The sequence below is a fragment of the Phascolarctos cinereus genome, unplaced genomic scaffold, assembly GCF_003287225.1.
Source record: "Phascolarctos cinereus isolate Bilbo 61053 unplaced genomic scaffold, phaCin_HiC Scaffold_4;HRSCAF=312, whole genome shotgun sequence".
Taxonomy (NCBI): domain Eukaryota; kingdom Metazoa; phylum Chordata; class Mammalia; order Diprotodontia; family Phascolarctidae; genus Phascolarctos; species Phascolarctos cinereus.
Genome location: NW_027555847.1, coordinates 367,932,777 through 367,951,780, shown reverse-complemented (window position 1 = coordinate 367,951,780; position 19,004 = coordinate 367,932,777). Strand labels below are relative to the sequence as shown.

Below are 19,004 nucleotides of genomic sequence, written 5' to 3'. Positions count from 1 at the left end.
TTATTGATGTGATGAGCTTGTGCCAGTTATAAATTTAAAAAATAATAGTGATATAAGTAATATCTAGTTGCTTATGTGCTATTATGGTGCTAGAGACAATAAATAAGAAAAATTCAGTGAGATTATATGGATAACTTTTAAGACAAGATTAAAAAAAATTCTTAGCTGAAGTTCCATAGAATATAAATTTTTTAAATTATGGTTATATATTGATAATAGTGTTTTATAAATATCATAGTAATGATTTTTCTTATCTGGTGTGTCTGTTATTCTTCAGAGTAGTAATTTTCTCAAATAACTGTCCTTATTGCACTGTGCAGCAATTTATCTTTAAAGTAACTTTGGACAAATAACTTAATTTCCCTGGGTCTCAGTTTCATCATCTATAAAATGAAGGGGTTAGACTTACTGTGCTATCTCTAAGGCTCCTTATAGCGCTAAAATTTTGGTTTTAGCCAGGCATGTTTAGTTTGTAACATTAGCAATTCACCTACCTGGGATGATAGGTCATGAAGCATAGGGTTAGTGAGGTGAGAACCACATGATGTTAGAACTAGATTGCTGTGGTTTAATCATACTTACTTGAAACTAATCACAGGAAGTTTTGAAGCCTATTGGGGGAAAAGTGCATGCTCCCAGATAAATATCTAGAGTAATGTATTAATTCACGTATTAACATGGACAGACACATCCTAGCATGAGCATGGATGTGTCAATGGATGTGTCATTGGCAGTTTATCTATGAGATCATATATTTATATTTAAAATTTTTTTGTGTTCTAGAAATTGAAAGATACTCATATGGAAGAATTTTCACAAGACAAGGAAACAAACTGGGATGTTCTACCAAGTGGAAGAATTGAAAGCATAAAAACTGGAGAGTCTCCATTAGATACTGCAAATTTTACTAAAGAAAAAGAAATTCATGATTTTTCATTTCACTCACTTCCTGAGGGTATTGACCATGAAGTCTTTAAGCAGCTTCCAGTAGATATTCAAGAAGAAATCCTTTCTGGCAAAACTAGAGAAAAAATTCAAGGAAAGGGAAGTTTGAGTTGTCCATTACATTCCTCCAAAGGAGTGTTATCTTTCTTTTCTTCGAAACAAATGCATGACATCGTTTCAAATCCCAGAGATCATTTATCCAATAGTAAACAGTTAGCCTCTATATCTACCAGTGAACCAGGTACATCAGGCTTAAGTAGCACTGGTTCCACTTACCTGTTTAGCCGAAAGGATTCTCCTCACTATTTAGACAGTGAGCTGAGAGATGAAAGAATGAGTCAAGGACCTAAAGAATCCCAAGGATTCCATTTTTCAAATACAAACCCTGCTGTGTCTATATTCCATTCTTTCCCAAACTTACAAAGTCAGCAACTCTTTTCCAGAAGTCACACTGCAGATAGCCATAAGCAGCTTACAGGCTCAGTTTCTCAGCATCTCAGTCTTACAGAAAACAGAGAGCAAGAATCTACAGAGGAGGAAATTACTTTTCCTTCTGGTATTGACCCTGCAGTTTTTTTTGAATTACCAGAAGATGTTCAAAAAGAACTTTTGGCTGAGTGGAAAAGAACAGGATCCTCCTTCCAAACTGTACATGAATAAGCATGATGGAAAAAAATCTAAAAATATGCCAAGCAAATAGCAAAAACATTATGTTCCCCTCAGTCTAACAGCTTATTAAGGTGTTTGATATTAAACTGTTTATTAGGTATTCAATAATGTAGAAATCTGACTAATATGAAACATTTCAGCTAAAGCATAAACAGCAGAAGGGAGGTAAACTCTTACATAAAGCATAAAAGTGTTCGTATCAGAAGTAATAATGTAAAATATTACCTTCCTCTCATTTTTAAGCTATTTTATATTGAAGATTTCCAATAAAAAAAATCATGGTCAGCATTGGTACATATTCCATAAATTTGGGAAATGTATGCATGCATATATAAATTTAAAATTTCCACATAATGCTGAACTATAGGAAGTTAAAGAATAACAATAAATGTTTCCTTTTTGAAATTTGAAATAGCCCAAGAACCTCAGCTGAGAGGTATGAAAATATGAAAAACTTTAGTTTCAGCCAACTTATAAAAACATTGACTTTGCCTCAGGTAGATAACATTCCATAATATAAGCTAACAACAAAATATTCAGGTTTAATGGATGGTTCCAGTCACTATGTGTTCTAATAGTTCAACTAGCTTTTATTGGCTGGGGTGGGAGGGACAGGTGGGTGCAGGAAGGTGAAGACTCCATAGGAAAAAATTAAGGGTATACTGGCATTAGGACTTCAGTGTACAAGGTGGGGTTGTCATAAGAGCTCTTATTTTGACCCAGATGGTAAGTAAGGGAGATTTTAGCTTGCCATTTTTATACAGGCCTGTGGGGAATAGATGTGATATTTCTACAGCTTTTGTTGCATATTTGAAGCTGGAACTCCTTGCCATCAAATATGAGAAAATTATTATTTTCGTCTTAGTTATTATTATCTCCAACCTCCCCTTCCAGGTCAAAAATTGGGAGAGTAATGTCACCCCATGCTTGTAACATAACTGTGTCTTTGTAACATGTCAGAGTATCCTGGAACACTGGTTAGGGAACTGATGTTTAAGGATATGGTGGAGATACAGAAGCATTGACAAGCATGGCCTGTCTTAAGGAATTTATAGTCTATGTGGAAATAATCTATAGAAAAAACTTGAGATTGTTTACAAGGCAATATGCATACAAGTGAGTACAAGAAAGATTCTAATGTCTTTCTTCCATTTAAGAGCTCATAACTTTGTGTGTGGACTCCTTAGATTTTAAGGAGTCAGTGGTTACTGAAGGCCTTTTCCCTTTATGACCCAAAGGAAAATTATAGCACAAATATTTTGAAGGCAGCTAAAATGAAATTTATAGCAGGAATGATAAAGGTGTCTCAACATCTTGTAACTATTGGAAGCTCTGCTACAGATGCCCTTTATTTAAAACATTTTTTAAAAATTCTCTAAATGCTAAAAGTTCTCTACAGTTAAACTCATCAGAGAGGCTCATAGAAGACATAACTTCTCTCAGATAATTTCCTTTTTGATATTCAAGTAATCAGTCACTTTGGATGATTTCAGGGTTTAACAACATTGTTAAGCTATCTAAAGTATATTGACCTAAACTTTTAGTTGTGGCACAAGTGATAAACGTAGCACGTGAGATATACTTGACTAATCGTTATCAACTATCAATCAATCATATGTCGTGGTGAGTAGAATTAGCTTACAGATGCTTTGGACTAGGTATAAAAGAGTAAGAGACATAAGTATGCCATGACCAAGTTTAAGAAACAAATCTTTTTTTAGGGAAGCATATGACTTTCCAGTATGGTTTTGAAAAACCTTAAAAGGAAGAGGAAATATGATTTTTTGCATTTATACCTTTTTAGACCCTTTTTCCTCAAAATTGTTATGATTTTTCATGCTGAGATGTTTCTTGTTCCTGACCAGTTATGTTACTCAATTGCCCTTTTTCAAGGCTACTTTTCAAAATGAACTTGTTTCAGTGCAGTGCAATAATTTTTAAGTTCTTTTGTATAAATGGCACTGAAGATACAAAGATTAAAAAATGACGATGTTGCCCTCAGAGAGCTTGTGTTCTCTGTGGCTAATACCCTTTTTTCAAAATATTCTCAAAAAGACCACAACTGGTTAAGGTGGTAATGTGATAGAACATTGAATTTTGTGTCCAGATATATGAACTTGAATACCGTGTCAACTGCATACATACCACTGAGTAATTTCATACCAATCACAGCCTTTCTAGGCTATAATTTTCTCACCTATGAAATGGGAAATTTGGATTAGATGATTTTTAAGGTTCACTGCAGAGCTAAATCCCATGAATGTTTTGACTCCAGGAAAGACAATAATATCTCTCTTTTTAAAAAAAAACTTTATAAAGTCCTTTTTTTCACAACCTGTAGTATAGTTATTACAAACTATCTTTATTTTGCAAATTGTAAAACTGAGGCATAGAGAAGTAAAGTCACTCACCTAGAGTCCCACAGCTAGTGAGTGCTGGAGCTAAGATTCAAACAGAAGTATTCTGTTTATTAAGATCAGTATTTTTTCCACTGTACCACATTGCATCAATGAGCTCAATGGTTTTGTAATTCAGTAATGTCATAGATGCTAAGGTAGGAACAGTGGCAAAATCAGGAGATATAAGTATGGTAATATGTTGTGCTAAGATACTTATAAAGCGAACTCAGTAATGCAAACTCTTTTAACTTGTTTTTTACAGAACATGGAGGTAGAAGCATTGATTTAGATGGTACTCTTGTATATGTACACAGGCATTGAATTTCATTTTTAGAATCATGGCAATAGCCATGTTTGGGAAATACGTGATTGGGTACACTTTCCTTTTGAAAGGCTTTTCTTAATTTTAGTGGAAGGCAAGGAGGAGCCAAGATACATCAGTTACATAAAACAAAAAGTAAAATCCTAAGGTGAACAGTAGTCCACATCATGTTTATCTGTCTAGTTTGGGTCCTATGGCATTTGCAATAAACTTAACATCTATTTCCAATTGCTGAGGAAGTTTAAAATTGAACAGAATTAGCTCGCCAGATCCTTAGATGAGAATGAATGTGTTTCATGGCCTTCATCTTGAAATAATTTTACCATTTTCATTGTGATGTGGGAAAGGTAATAGAAATCAAATTCCATTTTTCTGTTCTAAAATGAATCTGGAAGTTTTTTTCTATTACAAATTTATAGGTAATATTACTGAATATTAAGATAAACTGAGCAAGCTAAAAAAATTCTTCACAAAAACATAACAGTCTACCATCATCATTCTTTTTATCACCCTCTGTCCGTCCTGGAGTAACATATATAATAGGGATATATTAAATTAGCTTTCTTTTCTGTTTGCCTATTCAGTCATCATTCATATAGAATATATATCATAAGGAAAATTTATCATGTGGGTGGATGCTCTTTGCCCATTGAAAAATGCACTGAAAAACAGGGGAACCTTTTATCAGGTTTTCTGTTTTAACAAATATGTACCAAAAATAGGAACCCATTTTTTTTGGTAAATCTCAAAATGTTATTTTACTTAATACTTATCTATTTACTTATTATCTATAAGTAAATTATTACCTAGTTTTTTATTACTAACAATAGCCATAACATTATCTCCTGATTTTTTTCATTCCTACCTTAAGCTCCCTTGGCAATGTCTATTAATAATGAGAGATTAGAAGAATATCTTTTGACCTATAAATTAAGCTGAGTTTAGTAGCCACATCCCATTAATTTAGCAAGACCATGATGCCTTTGCTACATATTAAATTGTCTGAATTAACAGAAATGTATATATTAAATTTTTACTGATAGAATATATCATGTAATTCTGATGATCGATAATCTCTGTTATTTATTCTCTTGATTCTCTGAATAGCACTTGTTGGAACTTTGACAAAAGTTCAGAAATATATAATGGGCTAAAAACATCTATAGAAAACTACAAAGTTATTTTGTATTCCAATTGACATGATTACTGAAATTCTTTTTAAGACTAAACATTTAATCACTTTGTAAAATGTGTTTATCAAACTGAAAGCCTTCATTTTTTATCAAAGAAGAGTAAAGAGGTTTAAGTTCTTATGATTAGAATCCTACAAACAACTTTCCATTTGGAGTTGACCCAATCAAAATAAACAATACTACTTTATTTAAGAAAATGTTACCAAAATCATTCCACAGTATTATTAGTGAAAGAGAAGGAAAAATGAGAAAAAATAGGTTGAAATATAAATAGATAGAGCAATTTATTGGAGTGGGCCTGGAGTCAAAAAGGCCCAAGTTCAAATGCGGCCTTACACACTCACTAGCAGTGTGATCCCAGGCAAGTCACTTAACCTCTGTTTGCCTTAATCCACTGGAGAAGAAAATGGCAAACGATTCCAGTATCTTTGCCAAGAAAACCCCATGGACAATATAGGCCACAGGTTTACAAAGAGACTAAACAAAAACAAAGTCAACAGTCTTGAGATTCCAGTTACAGGCTTAATCAGGTCAGAGTCCTCCACTGTGTAGCAGACTAGTATTCTTTAATTATTAATGACACAATGAGAGGCAGTCTGTCATGGGTAATAGGGAATGAGAATGCAAGAAAATAAATTTTTGGTATGGGAGTTATAGTAAGGCAGAGTGGTATATAGTTCTCAAAATAGAAAAAAAACAGTATAATCAATGAAAATGATAAAGATCATAATAAAGTTTAGAATTGTAGTAGGTCATGGTAAACACAAAATCATTCCTGTGTTATTTGGATATCAGTACTACCTATCTTTTCAAAATTATGATACACAGCTTTCTTATATTTATCAATATAAATCCTAGCTATCCAGGAAAGCTTTAAACTTCCTTTAGAAATTTTAAATATAAGAATGCAAGCGTGGGAGGTCAGGGAGTAAGAATTAAAAGATACTCTAGTGTTTTCTTCTATCTTTGACTACATATATCCCATAGAGACAAGTCACTTAATTTACCATCTTCACTTATACTACTGGCAAAATGGAGATATATTTCTGCTTATCATATAAGAGAATTACAAGGATATGCAAAATGATTCTGCGTTTCTTAGAACAGGTACCAGTAAAAGTTGGCACGATAACAAAACATGATGCATTCTAAACCATAGCTTTAACTACTTTGTTATTAATAAGTATCTTCTGAATATTCTAACTAGAAAAAACAGAATCCAGCAATCATCAGGAAGAGCAACCAGCACCGAGGGAGTTGGAGTTGATAGATTCTGTAGTTGACCTGTTCTCTTAGGTCACAGTGGCTTCAAAAGTGATATTTTTCTCCTTATGAATTCTTCCTTCTCTACTTTTCCTGTGGCAAAGACATAGAGGAATATGTCTTCTGGAAAACTGGGAGACCACCAGAGTGGCTGAAAGTGGCTTTCCTTTAGGGAGCTGTGTTTCATCCTGACACTTTGGCCTTTCCACACTTATATTCTGATTATCTTTTCTGAAGGAAAAATTCAAGAGCTGTTAAAGCCAAAGTGTGAAAATGGTATACAGTTTTTCAAAGGGTAGGTAGAATACTGATGTAAGATTTTTCACAGAAATAGATAATGGTCTTGGAGATTTTATCTCCTTAGAAATCCTTATAAGGATCAGGAATCCTGACCAGCTAAACTGCCAGTGCAGAAAAACATCTTCGAATTGTTTGCTACAAACTAATGAAATATCAAAATTGTTTAAATAGAAACGGTATGCAATGTGTGATAGCCTTGCAGTTTTGTGACTTGTCAATCCAGTTTTAAATTTTACATTTTATTTGGTATATATTTAAGTGGAATTGTTTATTATTTATGCTCATATTACACAAGTTTATCAAGTTTGAACAGTCAGTGAAGCAAGTGAAGCAAGTGAAAAAAGTATTCTCTTAGCTTTAGTTTGTGTTGAGTGCTCACTGTTGTACCTGTTTGCTTGATTCTAATTTTATTCAGTGGCATTTCTCAGAAGAAAGCAAGGTACAAATGTTGCTCTTAATAACACTTGATAGTTAACATCATTGTTTATGAGATAAAAGCTATATTTAATGTTCCTTATATAACTGAATTCTTAGTTTCCTTAAGAACCTCTGCTGATGTGCATGAGAATACTGACTAGCATAGCATAATGGCATGTATACATTCCACATTGACTGCTAGAAGAGGACTGAAGAAAGTGCATGATTCAGGAGCCACGGAACCACCTCATTTCTTATGAAGTAGTGATGATGAATGGCCTTTTGGGGATGAATGTGCCGAATGAGCCTTTTGTGCCTTTATTCCATCTTTTGCGTCATGGATCAAATTCAGTAAGTTGGTAGGCATTGTTGCCTCAACCACAGCCCGGGATAAATTTCCTCTCAGTTCTGGTTGTACATACATCACCAGTTTGGAGTAGCCAGGGTTCCTATAAAGAAGGGAAGAAAAACAATAAAAGAATTCTTGTATTTACCTAATCTGTTTATTCTAAACATGCTTAAATATATAGTCAAAATTAATTATTGCTATAATTTCAATATGTAATTCTGTAATATTTGTCAAATGTAGTATTAGGCATTTTAAAAGTTTGGTGATATTTTAATATGTACAAGTTAAGAAATGAGAAGATATCTAATGTCTATAGTTCTAGGGGATTTTCTGACATTTATGGAGCTCCAGAATGACTATATTAGAGGAATGCTAGAAACAGACAAGGTATCTTTTCATTATTGCTAGAGCAAAGAATGTTACTTAGAATTCTAGAGCTTCAGGTTCTTACCCTAAAAAGCTTCACATTCCTTGCTTAAAAGTACAATTAACTATTGATCATTTGGATTGTGTATATATAACTTGAAAACTGACCCATCTGTAGTGCTAGGTGTTTAGTCTATAGCCTGTATTTCTTATGTGGAAATGGTTTGGGGGACACAGAATTTAGAGAACTAACTTTTTTAAAAGCATCTCCGCTCCTTTCCTATAGAATTTCTTGCTATCTAGATGTAATGTATCCACAGGAAGGTCCTAAGTTATAATATAATAACATAAAATAATAAAATTATTTTCAATCTTGTCTATTTAAGCCAGGGAAGCTTCTCTCCTCTTTGCAGTAGTAATGAGGACTTATTTGGGGGAAGAAATGCTTAGGGCACATAAAATGATAGTGCACAACTTTCTAATAAGGGCCTACTTTGTCTACCTCCACCCCAACTCTATATCGCATAGCAGAGTCCAGGCCATTTTCCCTGCCATAGAAAGATAAGTTGCTAATTCACAAATGTTTGTTCATATAATCAGGAAGACAGATCCATTGGGCAGGAAGTTAATAGCTGCTAGGAATAGCCATAATGAGCCCCAACCTGGGATTGCCTACAACACAACATAAAAATGTAGCGAGGTCACATGAGAGCCTTGTTTCCCATGCACAAGCCAATGCTGCAAGCAGTGTGGGTTTTGGGCACAGAGAAAGCTACCAAAGGACTGACTGATGTGGGCTGTATGCAACCAGGTCAGCAACTGTTGACAATGCTTCATTCTTCTTCTTTCTGGGTATACCAGAATCAGAGGTCCAAGATAACTGACAATGTTGCTTATCTAAACCAATGAACCTTTCAATTGGTGTAGATAATCAACAGAGCTAAATTACAGAAGAAAATGCATGGAGAAATGTGGTTTTGTAATTCAGCTTTATTTTGCCTTCCTTAGAATAAGTTGTCATTGTAAGGTATTACCATAAGTCCTTCATTGTAAGAAAACCTATTGGAATTCCTTTTTCAAATTTTACAGTATTTTAAGACTTTTTTTTGTCTGCAGAAAAATGATGTAAGATTCCAGGCACTATAAAGCTGATTGTGAATAAATCTAAGAGATTCATATCTAATAAGTAATTGAGCAGATTTTTTTTTCATATGCAGGTATCTCACTTGATAGAAATTAACTTTCTAGCATCCTCAGCTTAAGTAAATAATGAGTTATATCATATCTAATTTGATCTAAATCTAATTCACAGTATTCTGTGAAGGTGATTATATTGCCATTGTTTCTAGTATTGTACATAACTCTTAATTGTTTTTCCTGTAACTAATTTGAGAACAGTGTAGTACTAGTAGTGTTTTCTAAGTACTATAATTGTTTTTAATTTTTTAATTGAGGTTTTTTTAAGAATTGCTGTATTTCTGTGATGTTATTATATCCAGGCAGGTTTGTATAAGTTTGAATAAAACTGAAACAGGTAAAAATTTGGCCCTTTTCTTGGCATTCAGTTTCTTCGTGCCATCCTCCTGCTTCCTAGGTCACTATTATACCCTACTCAGGCCTACTTTACCTGAGGATTGCTTTGATCCAGGGTCTGGCCCTCTCCCATTTCTCCTATCAAGCTCATCCATTATATGCTTGCTTCTGCAGGGAGTTGCCCCCAGTTAGCTGTTAGATGGAAGTGATTTGATAAATTCATTAATGGTAAGGTGTTAATTCTTAAGACTTAATGCATTAGCTATCCATGGCTATTTGCATTCTTTTTAAAAAACAGGAACAATTATTTAATGACACAAAGGAATGAATCTCTAATAGAGAAACATATAACATTAGTTAAAGGCTAGTAGGGTAATATTTTTGTGAATAGAGAACTTTATAAGTAATTTTCTGGTCTACTTATGCTTAAGAATGACTTTAAACCTAGGAACCAAATTTTTTTCCAACAAAATGCATCTCCAGTTTTATAATTGAAGTCAATGGGTAAGATAGGATTTACTTAGCAGAATTTCATGGCAGATCTCACTAGAATGCATTTTTTCTATTTAGCAAGGAGTATCTGTACTTTGTATTTTATATTTTATAAATTGAACAACAGTTTTGCTTTTTAAAATGTGCATGTCAATTACTTACTCTGGCAGTGGTGAACATACGTAGCCACAAGGATTGTTATAACCACGGATATAACTTGAAGTTGGAGGACATTGTGGATACTCCACACTAACAGCTAAGTAGTTTAAAAAAGAAAGGTATTTTAATGAAACCTTTTCCACAAACATAGCAAATATATAATACAGCAATATATTCTCTAAAGAAAATACTTATGAAACAGCATTCAGTTTTACTTAATCTTTGTCAGCATTCATCTTTAGGGATATACATGGGTATGTATACTCTGGTCTCCAGACTATCTTTAATTTGACATTTCTTTTTTTTTTTTTTAGGCAATTGGGGTTAAGTGACTTGCCCGTAAGTGTCAAGTGTTTGGTCTGAGGCTGTATTTGAACTCAGGTCCTCCTGACTTCAGGGCCGGTGCTCTATCCACTGCGCCACCTAGCTGCCCCTTAATTTGACATTTCTAATGATTGTTTTTGTATCCTTAGGGGTAAAATTAAAAACTTTAAATGTCATTAAGAATCTGAGTTTATCTTATGTGAGATTCTTGAGGGCAACAAGTGGTTTTTCATTTTGTATCCCAAGGAACAAAGATCAGTTGGTTGACCTAATATTTAAAAGTTTTTTAGGTGATTCTTAGACAAACTAGTGAAGTTATATGAGGAAGAATCAATGAAATTTGATTAGCGCTGAACTCTTGATAATTCTGTCCAAAAATTATTTTTGCATTATAAACTAAACTCCATGGGTGCAAGAATGGTCTCATTTAAACTTTGCAAATCTTCTGGGGGACTAAAATTGTGATCTGCACAGACTTAGTAAATGTTTGCTGAATGAATGATTGCAGGTGTTCATTTTGTGTTGCTTTGAGTCTACTACTGTTGTCAAAGTACAGACGTGTCCTGTGTCCTAGATGGCCCAAAAATAACTCAGAATTTCAATCAAAATGTGTCTATTGAAAAAAATTAGTCAACAAAAGATAGAACAAAGGTCAATAGGAGACACAGACAAGCAGAACAACTTTGAAAATAAAATAAGAGATGCTTGTAATACAGAACTGCAGTCCCACGTACAAGCCATTTTTTCCTAATCTACTGTGTATATGGAAATGTTCACCTAATTTGGTGTTGGTCAGGTTCAGAATTTTTTAAAAAATCAGTCTAGACACTTACTAGCTGTGTGACCTTAGGCAAGTCATTTAATTTCTGGGCCTCAGTGTCCTCATTTGTAAATGGGATGGGATGGGATGAGTTCCTCTATAGTCCCTTCAGCTCTCAATCTCTGCTGCTGACCTCTGATTTTATTCTTTTCCTTGGCTTATCTTGAAAGAAGAGGTTTTATGTGATATATTCCATAAAGGAAAGGTTACGTATGATTACTCAATAAAAGTAGCAGAGAAGAAAAAAAAAAGTTTGCTACTATCTTAAGTTCCAGGCGAATTGACTACTCCTAGATGTTGACGTGATTGTAATGGGAATGGAAAAGCATTTATTATACCCTTATTGTGTGCTAAACACTTTGCTGAGCACTAAATGCTGAGGATGAAAAAAGACAGCCCTTGCTGTTAAGCATCAGGTTCCTTCCCCCATTCCACTTCATATCACAGTTATAGCAAAAAAAAAATACACTGACATCTTCCTAGACGTAGGCTGAAAGATAAAGGACATCTCTTCCAACAGACATACTGAAAAGCTAAAAAGAGAGCACTTGGGTAATTACTACTTCTTTCTGAGCTCTAGTTTTCTCATATGTAAAACTGAAAAGTAATACCAATGACTCCCACTTCACAGGGTAATTGTGAAAATCAAATGAGATAAAAACAAAATGCTATACAAATATAAGGTATTATATAATAAGTTTTCTAGATGTTAGGGTTTGCTTAGATTTTTAGTCTGAAAGTTGAATTTTAATAGAAATTGTTACTAGAGCTTAAATATCAGAGAGTAAAGCCTGTTTACATCTTTCGATTAACAGGCAGTTAACTCAAGAACAGACCACTATAGTAAAAGAGTTTAAAAAACAAACCAGCATATAAAAATGAGGAATCATAAAACACTAAAGGGCAACTGTTCTGATTATGGAAGAGAGTGCTTTCCCAAAGGATTGATTGCAGGCTGACTTAAAATACTAATTTCCCCTAATAGATTTGACATAGGTTATGAATGGCAAAAACGTGAGTTACACTCACAATTTCAAGTTGCATCTATTGTATCAAGCATCAAATGAGGTGCCTCTATGTTCAAACAAAGCACATAGGCTGTGTGGTGTTTTGGTGCATGCGGCAAGTAGTAGTAGGAATCAATCACTGGCCGAGTCTTGTAAATACAACTGGTCAGTTATATACTGTGCCCATCTTCCTTAACCTGCTTAAGGCCTCTCCATTCCCTCTCTCTCCTTATATTGGAGAGCAACTTAACCCCTGCCTGTATGTTGCTATCATTTGGACCTATCTGTACTAGAAAGACAAATATGTGACCATACAACGTGATGAGCCAAATCGACCAGATGACCTGTGTCTTGTCTCTGCCACTTAAAGAGCATGGACAAGAAACTTCACCTCTTAGCTTTAGTTTCCTTATCTGTAAAGTGGAGATAACACTACTCAATTCACAAGGTTGTGAGGAAAACATTTTGAAAACCATAAAATACTATATAAATATGAGATAGTATTAGTATTGAATGATAAGGGAACTTTGAACAATTATTTGGGGGGTGAGGATTAAGAAGTTTAATATCACGTACAACATGTATACATACTACCAGGGGTGGGGAACCCGTAGCTTCAAGGCCACGTGTAGCCCACTAGGTCTTCAAGTGCAGCCCTTTGCCTGAATCCAAAAAGGGATTTGTTCCATGAAGTTTGGATTCAGTCAAAGGGCTGCACTTGAGGAGTAGAGGGCTACGTGTGGCCTCAAGGCTGCCGTTTCCCACCCCTGTATAAAAACAGTTCTTAATTACAGTGGAACCGGGAGCTTATAAAATAACCAATCTGTGGAGGTGATCTGAGTTCTAACGCTGGAAGACATGAGTATAAAACAGAAGGATCCGTGTCTATTGGCCTTCGAGCATGTCTGTAGTTCACATTAGTGAATGGGAGAGGGAGGAGGAAGGGAAACATAGGAGCCAGCGAAACTCCCTCCAGAGTGGTGAGTCAGGGTCATTGCCAGGGAGAAGCCATTTACAGGAAGGGAGATGACGAAAGCCTAATCTAAGGGAATCTAGGGATAAGCAGAAGAAATTTCTCCAACAGCAGAACTAGCTGTGACAATGCTACTAAGGATATTTGCAGTGAGCTTTCCAAAAATGGTAACCCAAAGGGCAGATAAACTTGAGGGAGGCTCTCTTCCTGGAATAGTGGGTTTGGAAAGCAGCTAGAGTGTATAGTTTGACAGGAATGGCAAGTGTGCAAAGAGGAAGTTATGTGAAAACTGGAAAGGTAAGTTGGAGCCACATAGTAAGGGTCCTTAAATGTTTGGCCAATGAGTTTGTGGTTCTTCCTGGAGACAACTGGGGAATTGCTGAAGTTTTATGAGCAAGGGAGTGATATAGTCAGATCTGTACTTTAGGAAGAGTTTTGACAACTGTATAAAGGATGCATTGGAGAGGGGAGTGAGTGGGTAAAGGGAGACCAATGAGGCTATTGCAATAGTTTATTTATTGATGCCATTAGGAAAATAAAAGCCAAAAGCAAAGGTTTGAGAACTTAATAATTCTTGGTAGGCCCAAATAAAAAGAAAAACCAATAAATGACAATCTATACCAAAGTATAAACAAAATGTTTCAACTTACAGCTGACAATCACTTTCTCCCCTTCATAGTACTTGATGTGCACTAAGTCAACAAAGTCTCTGGGGGCAATTGAGCCCATGGCAAAACTATTTGTAATGGTGTGCAATATAAACGTGTCCTGTAACAAAAATAGATAAAAGTGATAGCTGTTACTGTAAAAACTAGTTGTGTGTTCCCACAATAACTTTATTCTCCAAAGTTAGTTTTTCTTTGAAAGAAAAATATGGCTTGTAAATTGCATAGGAAATTACCAAGTCATACAGAGCACTTGTCAAAGGGACCTTATTAGACCTATAGTTGTAAATATACAGAACCTTATTCTCTTCCTGCACACCGGAAGACTTCTTGGGGCTGGACCCCCCAATAAAAAAAATTTCCTTTTTTCTTCTATTCTCTGCTTCAGTCACGTAGGCTATTTGCTTCCCTGTCATTTGGTAGCCTAAACACAGGAGGTTTTGTCATATGTCCCTAAAAGACATAAGTCTCCAAGGAGAGAGATTAATGATTTGTATGGGTCCTGAAGCAACCACTGGCTTCAGCTCTGACATATCTTGTTTTGGTAGAGAAAATAGACACTAGTGGGGAAGTAGAATAATTCTCTTTCCTCTCCCCATGTAAAATTTGTGCAAAGTGTCAACACGAGGTTTTTATTTCTTTAGGAAAGCTAAGAGTCGGACCAACAAAGTTATCCTTTTTACTCCCTGTACTGAAGGGAACATTCTGCTTCCTTTTACCTACAAAGGAGTAACTAGTAAAAAAAATTAGTAGCAAAAAGGCAATATATGTCATTCCAAACTGAAGGACAGTTACAACTTTCTTTTAACCTCTTGTCCTCCTTTTCCCTTTTATGTCTCAAGTATGTAGTTAAAAGTCATTTTAAGAAAGTAAATTTAAGTACAGTATTTTAAAGACTAAAGCCCATTAATGTAGAAATTAAATTGATAATGGGACTCCATAAAGTGCTTATGAATACTGTGAACAAGAGAACCATACATACAATTTTGTGCTGTGTTTCAAATGGAGGAGAGGGGGAATCTTCCTCAAATTTGGTACTGGGATCCTCAAGGACTAGAGAAGTCCTAAGGGGTCTAGGGAAATTAGGATATTTTGTTAGTGGTGGTAAGGAAGTACAAGGTATATAAGCAGGTTGACCTCTATCATCATTTCTCTCTTCTTCCAGTTATATAACTCTAAAGTAGTTTCATTATAGTGGCAAGCATGGCAAAATTAAATTTTCTGAGGCGGGAGAAATATGGGGTATAGAGGGTCAATGGAGTGAAAAAAAATTGTTATGGAAACAATTTGCAAATAGTGTGAACAATTTGCTGGGCTTCCAAAAATTCTATTTGACACCACTCACATTTAACAGTGTTGTTCCTATTAAGTATGGCTATATCACTGGATTAAAAGACCATAGGTCTGTAGGAATTACCATCAGGATTCTCCCAGAAACACAAATTTTTACCAAACACTACCATCCACAACATAAACATACAAAACAGGCAAAAAGGTAAGTAAGGCAAAATAATTTAGAGGAGTAAGCCCAGCTTGCTTTCCTCTTAATACCACAGGCATAAGGGCTTACTTCTACAGCTGCTTTAATGAGCAGTTAAAGATATATAGAATCTTCCTCCAAAGTTCAGTGTCCCTTTTCCCATTCCTATGGTCATACACCACTTTGCCTGACTTTTTATTGTCCCCCTATCCCTCCACTTCCCCCTTTCCTGATCCATATGCAACAGATAACTGCTATTTTCTCCTGCTATCATTTCTTACTCCTTGCTATTTTTCTCCTTATCTCTGTCCTGCTTTCTACTCAAACTTCTCCTTCTCTCTTTTTCTTCCCATCTCTCTCTCTTCTATTCCTTGTTCAGATTTCACTTTCCTTTTTTCACTATGCATAATAAATGTGCTTGAGTATCCACTGCCATCTGGCAATGCCATTTTACATGTACAATGATGATTCTATGGACCCACCATCAGGAGAAACATGCTATGAGTTATTTTGGAAGAAGTTTGGGGTGGATTTGCACTGATATTCACTCTTCATTCCCCTTGTGATGAAAGGCACACAACTGCAAGATGGCTGGGCAAAGTTAAGGGCTAAGACAGTAGCTAGGGAATGAAACAAAGATAAATGAACTACTTAGAGAAAGAATCCCTGACCTTGGCCTTTTTTTAGCAACATACTCAGTTGTTATTTAGTGATAGGGATCAAAACTATTATGTTACAAAAATGGAACCTTCAAGATTTTTATATATAAAAAAGTTACATCAGTTTGAATTCTTTAAATAGTATATGTGCACATAATAAAGTCAAGTTCAAAATAAAATCAAATCTCACATAGTTAATCACGCAATTGAAATACCAAATATTTAAACTATGCAGTAAAAGTTCTACATGAAACAGTGAATTACCGAATCAATCCTGTGTAACATTCTGTATGTATGCAATGATCTATCCCACTTGCTCCTGTGTTCAGGAAGGTACATAAACTGAATGAGTTTAGCTGGAGTCTCTGGTATTATTCCTTCTGCCCGGTATCTATAGTTAGTAAAGGAAAAAAAAGCCACCTAAAAGTTAAAAACAAGCCATGGTTTAAAGCTATAGAATCAACTTTACTAACTTTCAAAAGCAGCAATTGGTTCCTCATAGCAGCTCACCATAAAACAATGAAAAGGTGCAGATGTGACATACATTTGGCAAATATATACAATTAAAAGCCAATTTTATTTTAGTTTTCTTTACAAAATGTTAATTATCTTAAAATACACTCTCTATGTAACTATTATACTGACTAGTAATGAGTGTCTACAGCTACCTTTTTAAAAGGAATGTTTTCAATGTGAATGGTTTATCTGCATCAGTGAAGAGAGCTCTCAAATCAATGAGATCACAGTTCCATTTGAAAAGATCCAGTTTCAGTTTACCTAAAATATATCAAAATGATTCAAGTCCACTTTTAATCATTTTATCCTTCTCAAGACATAAATGAATCAGTGGGAGACTTATGTGGATAAACAGCATATTGTATGGCCCTAATTTTTAATTAAAGGATGCAATGTGTTTTAAGTGGAAAAAGCATTTATTTGTACTGAATTGGAAACCCAAATTTTAGTCCAAGTTCTAGGACTGGGTTACTATATGTCCTTGTGCACATTACTTAACATGGAGGCTCTAGTTGTCCATCTATAAAATAAGGACGTTGTAAGGAAAGTGTGATTATGCTTATCACAAACAAGATACTTAGATGAAAGTCTGACAACCTATTTCTTGAAAATTTAAGTGCATGTGGGGAGAATGTAGAAAAAGGTTTTGTTTTTGTTCTTGTTTTTTAATGGGAGAAAATGAAACAGTGGGTACCATGGCATGGTAGAAAGCCTGAACTTGGCAGTTCAAATCCTGGCTCTTATTAGCTATAGGACCTTTTGAAATCATTTAATCTCTTGGGTTCAGTTTATTCAGCTGAAAAATAGGGATGGCGATACTTTGATTCACTATCTCGAAGGCTTGTGGAATGACCAAATTAGGTACATTCAATCATTTAGATTCATCATCAAGCAAATAAATGTTTCCAAACTGCTGCTTTTTTTGAAGTTTTAATCTGTGTCCAAGTTCTTTAACCAATAGCTCATCCTAGTGAATTTTCAACTTTATTGTTGGCTCTTTGTGGTCCTATAGAATCCAGGCTAAAAATTGGATGATCCATGTATAGTCTGCCATTATCATCACATGGCCCTCTTCAGATTGCCTCTGGCATTAGAGAGGCCACATGGTATAGTGAAAAGATAGGTTCAAATTTCTGGTCTGCCATTTATGTCATGTGATCTTGGTCAAGTAACTTCTTTGGGTCTTTTTTTTATCTGAAAAATGGGAATAATGTTTTCATTACTTCATAGATTTTTTGAAGAAAATACTTTGTAAAGTATTACATAAATATGAGCTGTTATCATATCTGAGGCAGCTAGATGGCACAGTGGATGGAATGATAGACCTGGAGTCAGGAAGACCTGATTTCAAATTTGGTTTCAGACTAGCTATATGACCTTGGGCAAGTCACTTAACCTCTGTTTGCTTCAGTTTCTTCAATTGTAAAATGGAATAATAACAGCACCTACCTCCCAGGGTTGTTATGAGGATCAATATAATAGTTTGTAAAGTGCTTAGTACAGTGCCTGGCACACAGTAGGTACTCTATAAGTGTATATTCCTTTTTCCTCCTTGTGCCTTAGCTATGGATGCAAAACTTCATTTGTCATGTGATTATATAGGAAGGTTCTACATTTGGTTCTTTTCATTGTAGGTTGGTTGATGGCAAGTTTATGCTTTTTGTACTTTATTATGAATTAGCATTCGATTTGTAGCTTATTTTGAACAGCACTACAGAATTAAACATTTGGGTGATGATTTTCATGGGCAGTATTGTAAGGTTTTAGCCAAAACTAATATAGCTGACTTTGCCTCTTCTGGTCCATTCTCTGTCCATGCTGTTAATGTTGGTGAATGAGTTAGGTAGCTGGCAGTACTTTCTCAAACCACAAGTCATCTCTAGGCCAATCAGCCTCCACAAGCCACAGTAGTTGCTGAGGCTTTTGTGGAGCATCAAGATGACATGTGCCACAAAACAATCACACTCAAAAGGCAAGTGGAAGTGTTTTCATTGATCCTGATTCTGAGTTTTCAAGTCAAGATGATAGAACAGCATTTTCTCACTAGCAGCATATAGTTTCAGAAACATTGCATCTCTTTGCCAAATTCCTTTGTGAATACTGACTTGCCATGTGTCTGCAAACAGTTTGGATTTTATTGAGAATTCAGTATT

The 19,004-nt window shown here is 35.0% G+C and overlaps 2 protein-coding genes across 4 annotated transcripts in view; one reads left to right on the top strand and one right to left on the bottom strand.

The window, feature by feature from the left end:
- Positions 1 to 8,006, top strand: part of POLI (DNA polymerase iota) — a 39,550-nt gene extending 31,544 nt beyond the window's left edge. For both annotated transcript variants that reach the window (XM_020994148.2, XM_020994143.2), the window contains exon 10: positions 784 to 8,006. In XM_020994148.2, the coding sequence (XP_020849807.1) occupies positions 784 to 1,605 (822 nt within the window). In that variant the 3' untranslated portion in view covers positions 1,606 to 8,006. The remainder of the gene's footprint in view (positions 1 to 783) is intronic.
- The window catches only part of STARD6 (StAR related lipid transfer domain containing 6), a 25,314-nt gene continuing 13,650 nt past the window's right edge, over positions 7,341 to 19,004 (bottom strand). For both annotated transcript variants that reach the window (XM_020994315.2, XM_020994348.2), the window contains exons 3-6: positions 16,600 to 16,726; positions 14,182 to 14,299; positions 10,411 to 10,504; positions 7,341 to 7,957 (exon numbers count right to left, since the gene is read on the bottom strand). In XM_020994315.2, coding sequence (XP_020849974.1) covers positions 7,756 to 7,957; positions 10,411 to 10,504; positions 14,182 to 14,299; positions 16,600 to 16,726 — 541 coding nt within the window. In that variant the 3' untranslated portion in view covers positions 7,341 to 7,755. The remainder of the gene's footprint in view (positions 7,958 to 10,410; positions 10,505 to 14,181; positions 14,300 to 16,599; positions 16,727 to 19,004) is intronic.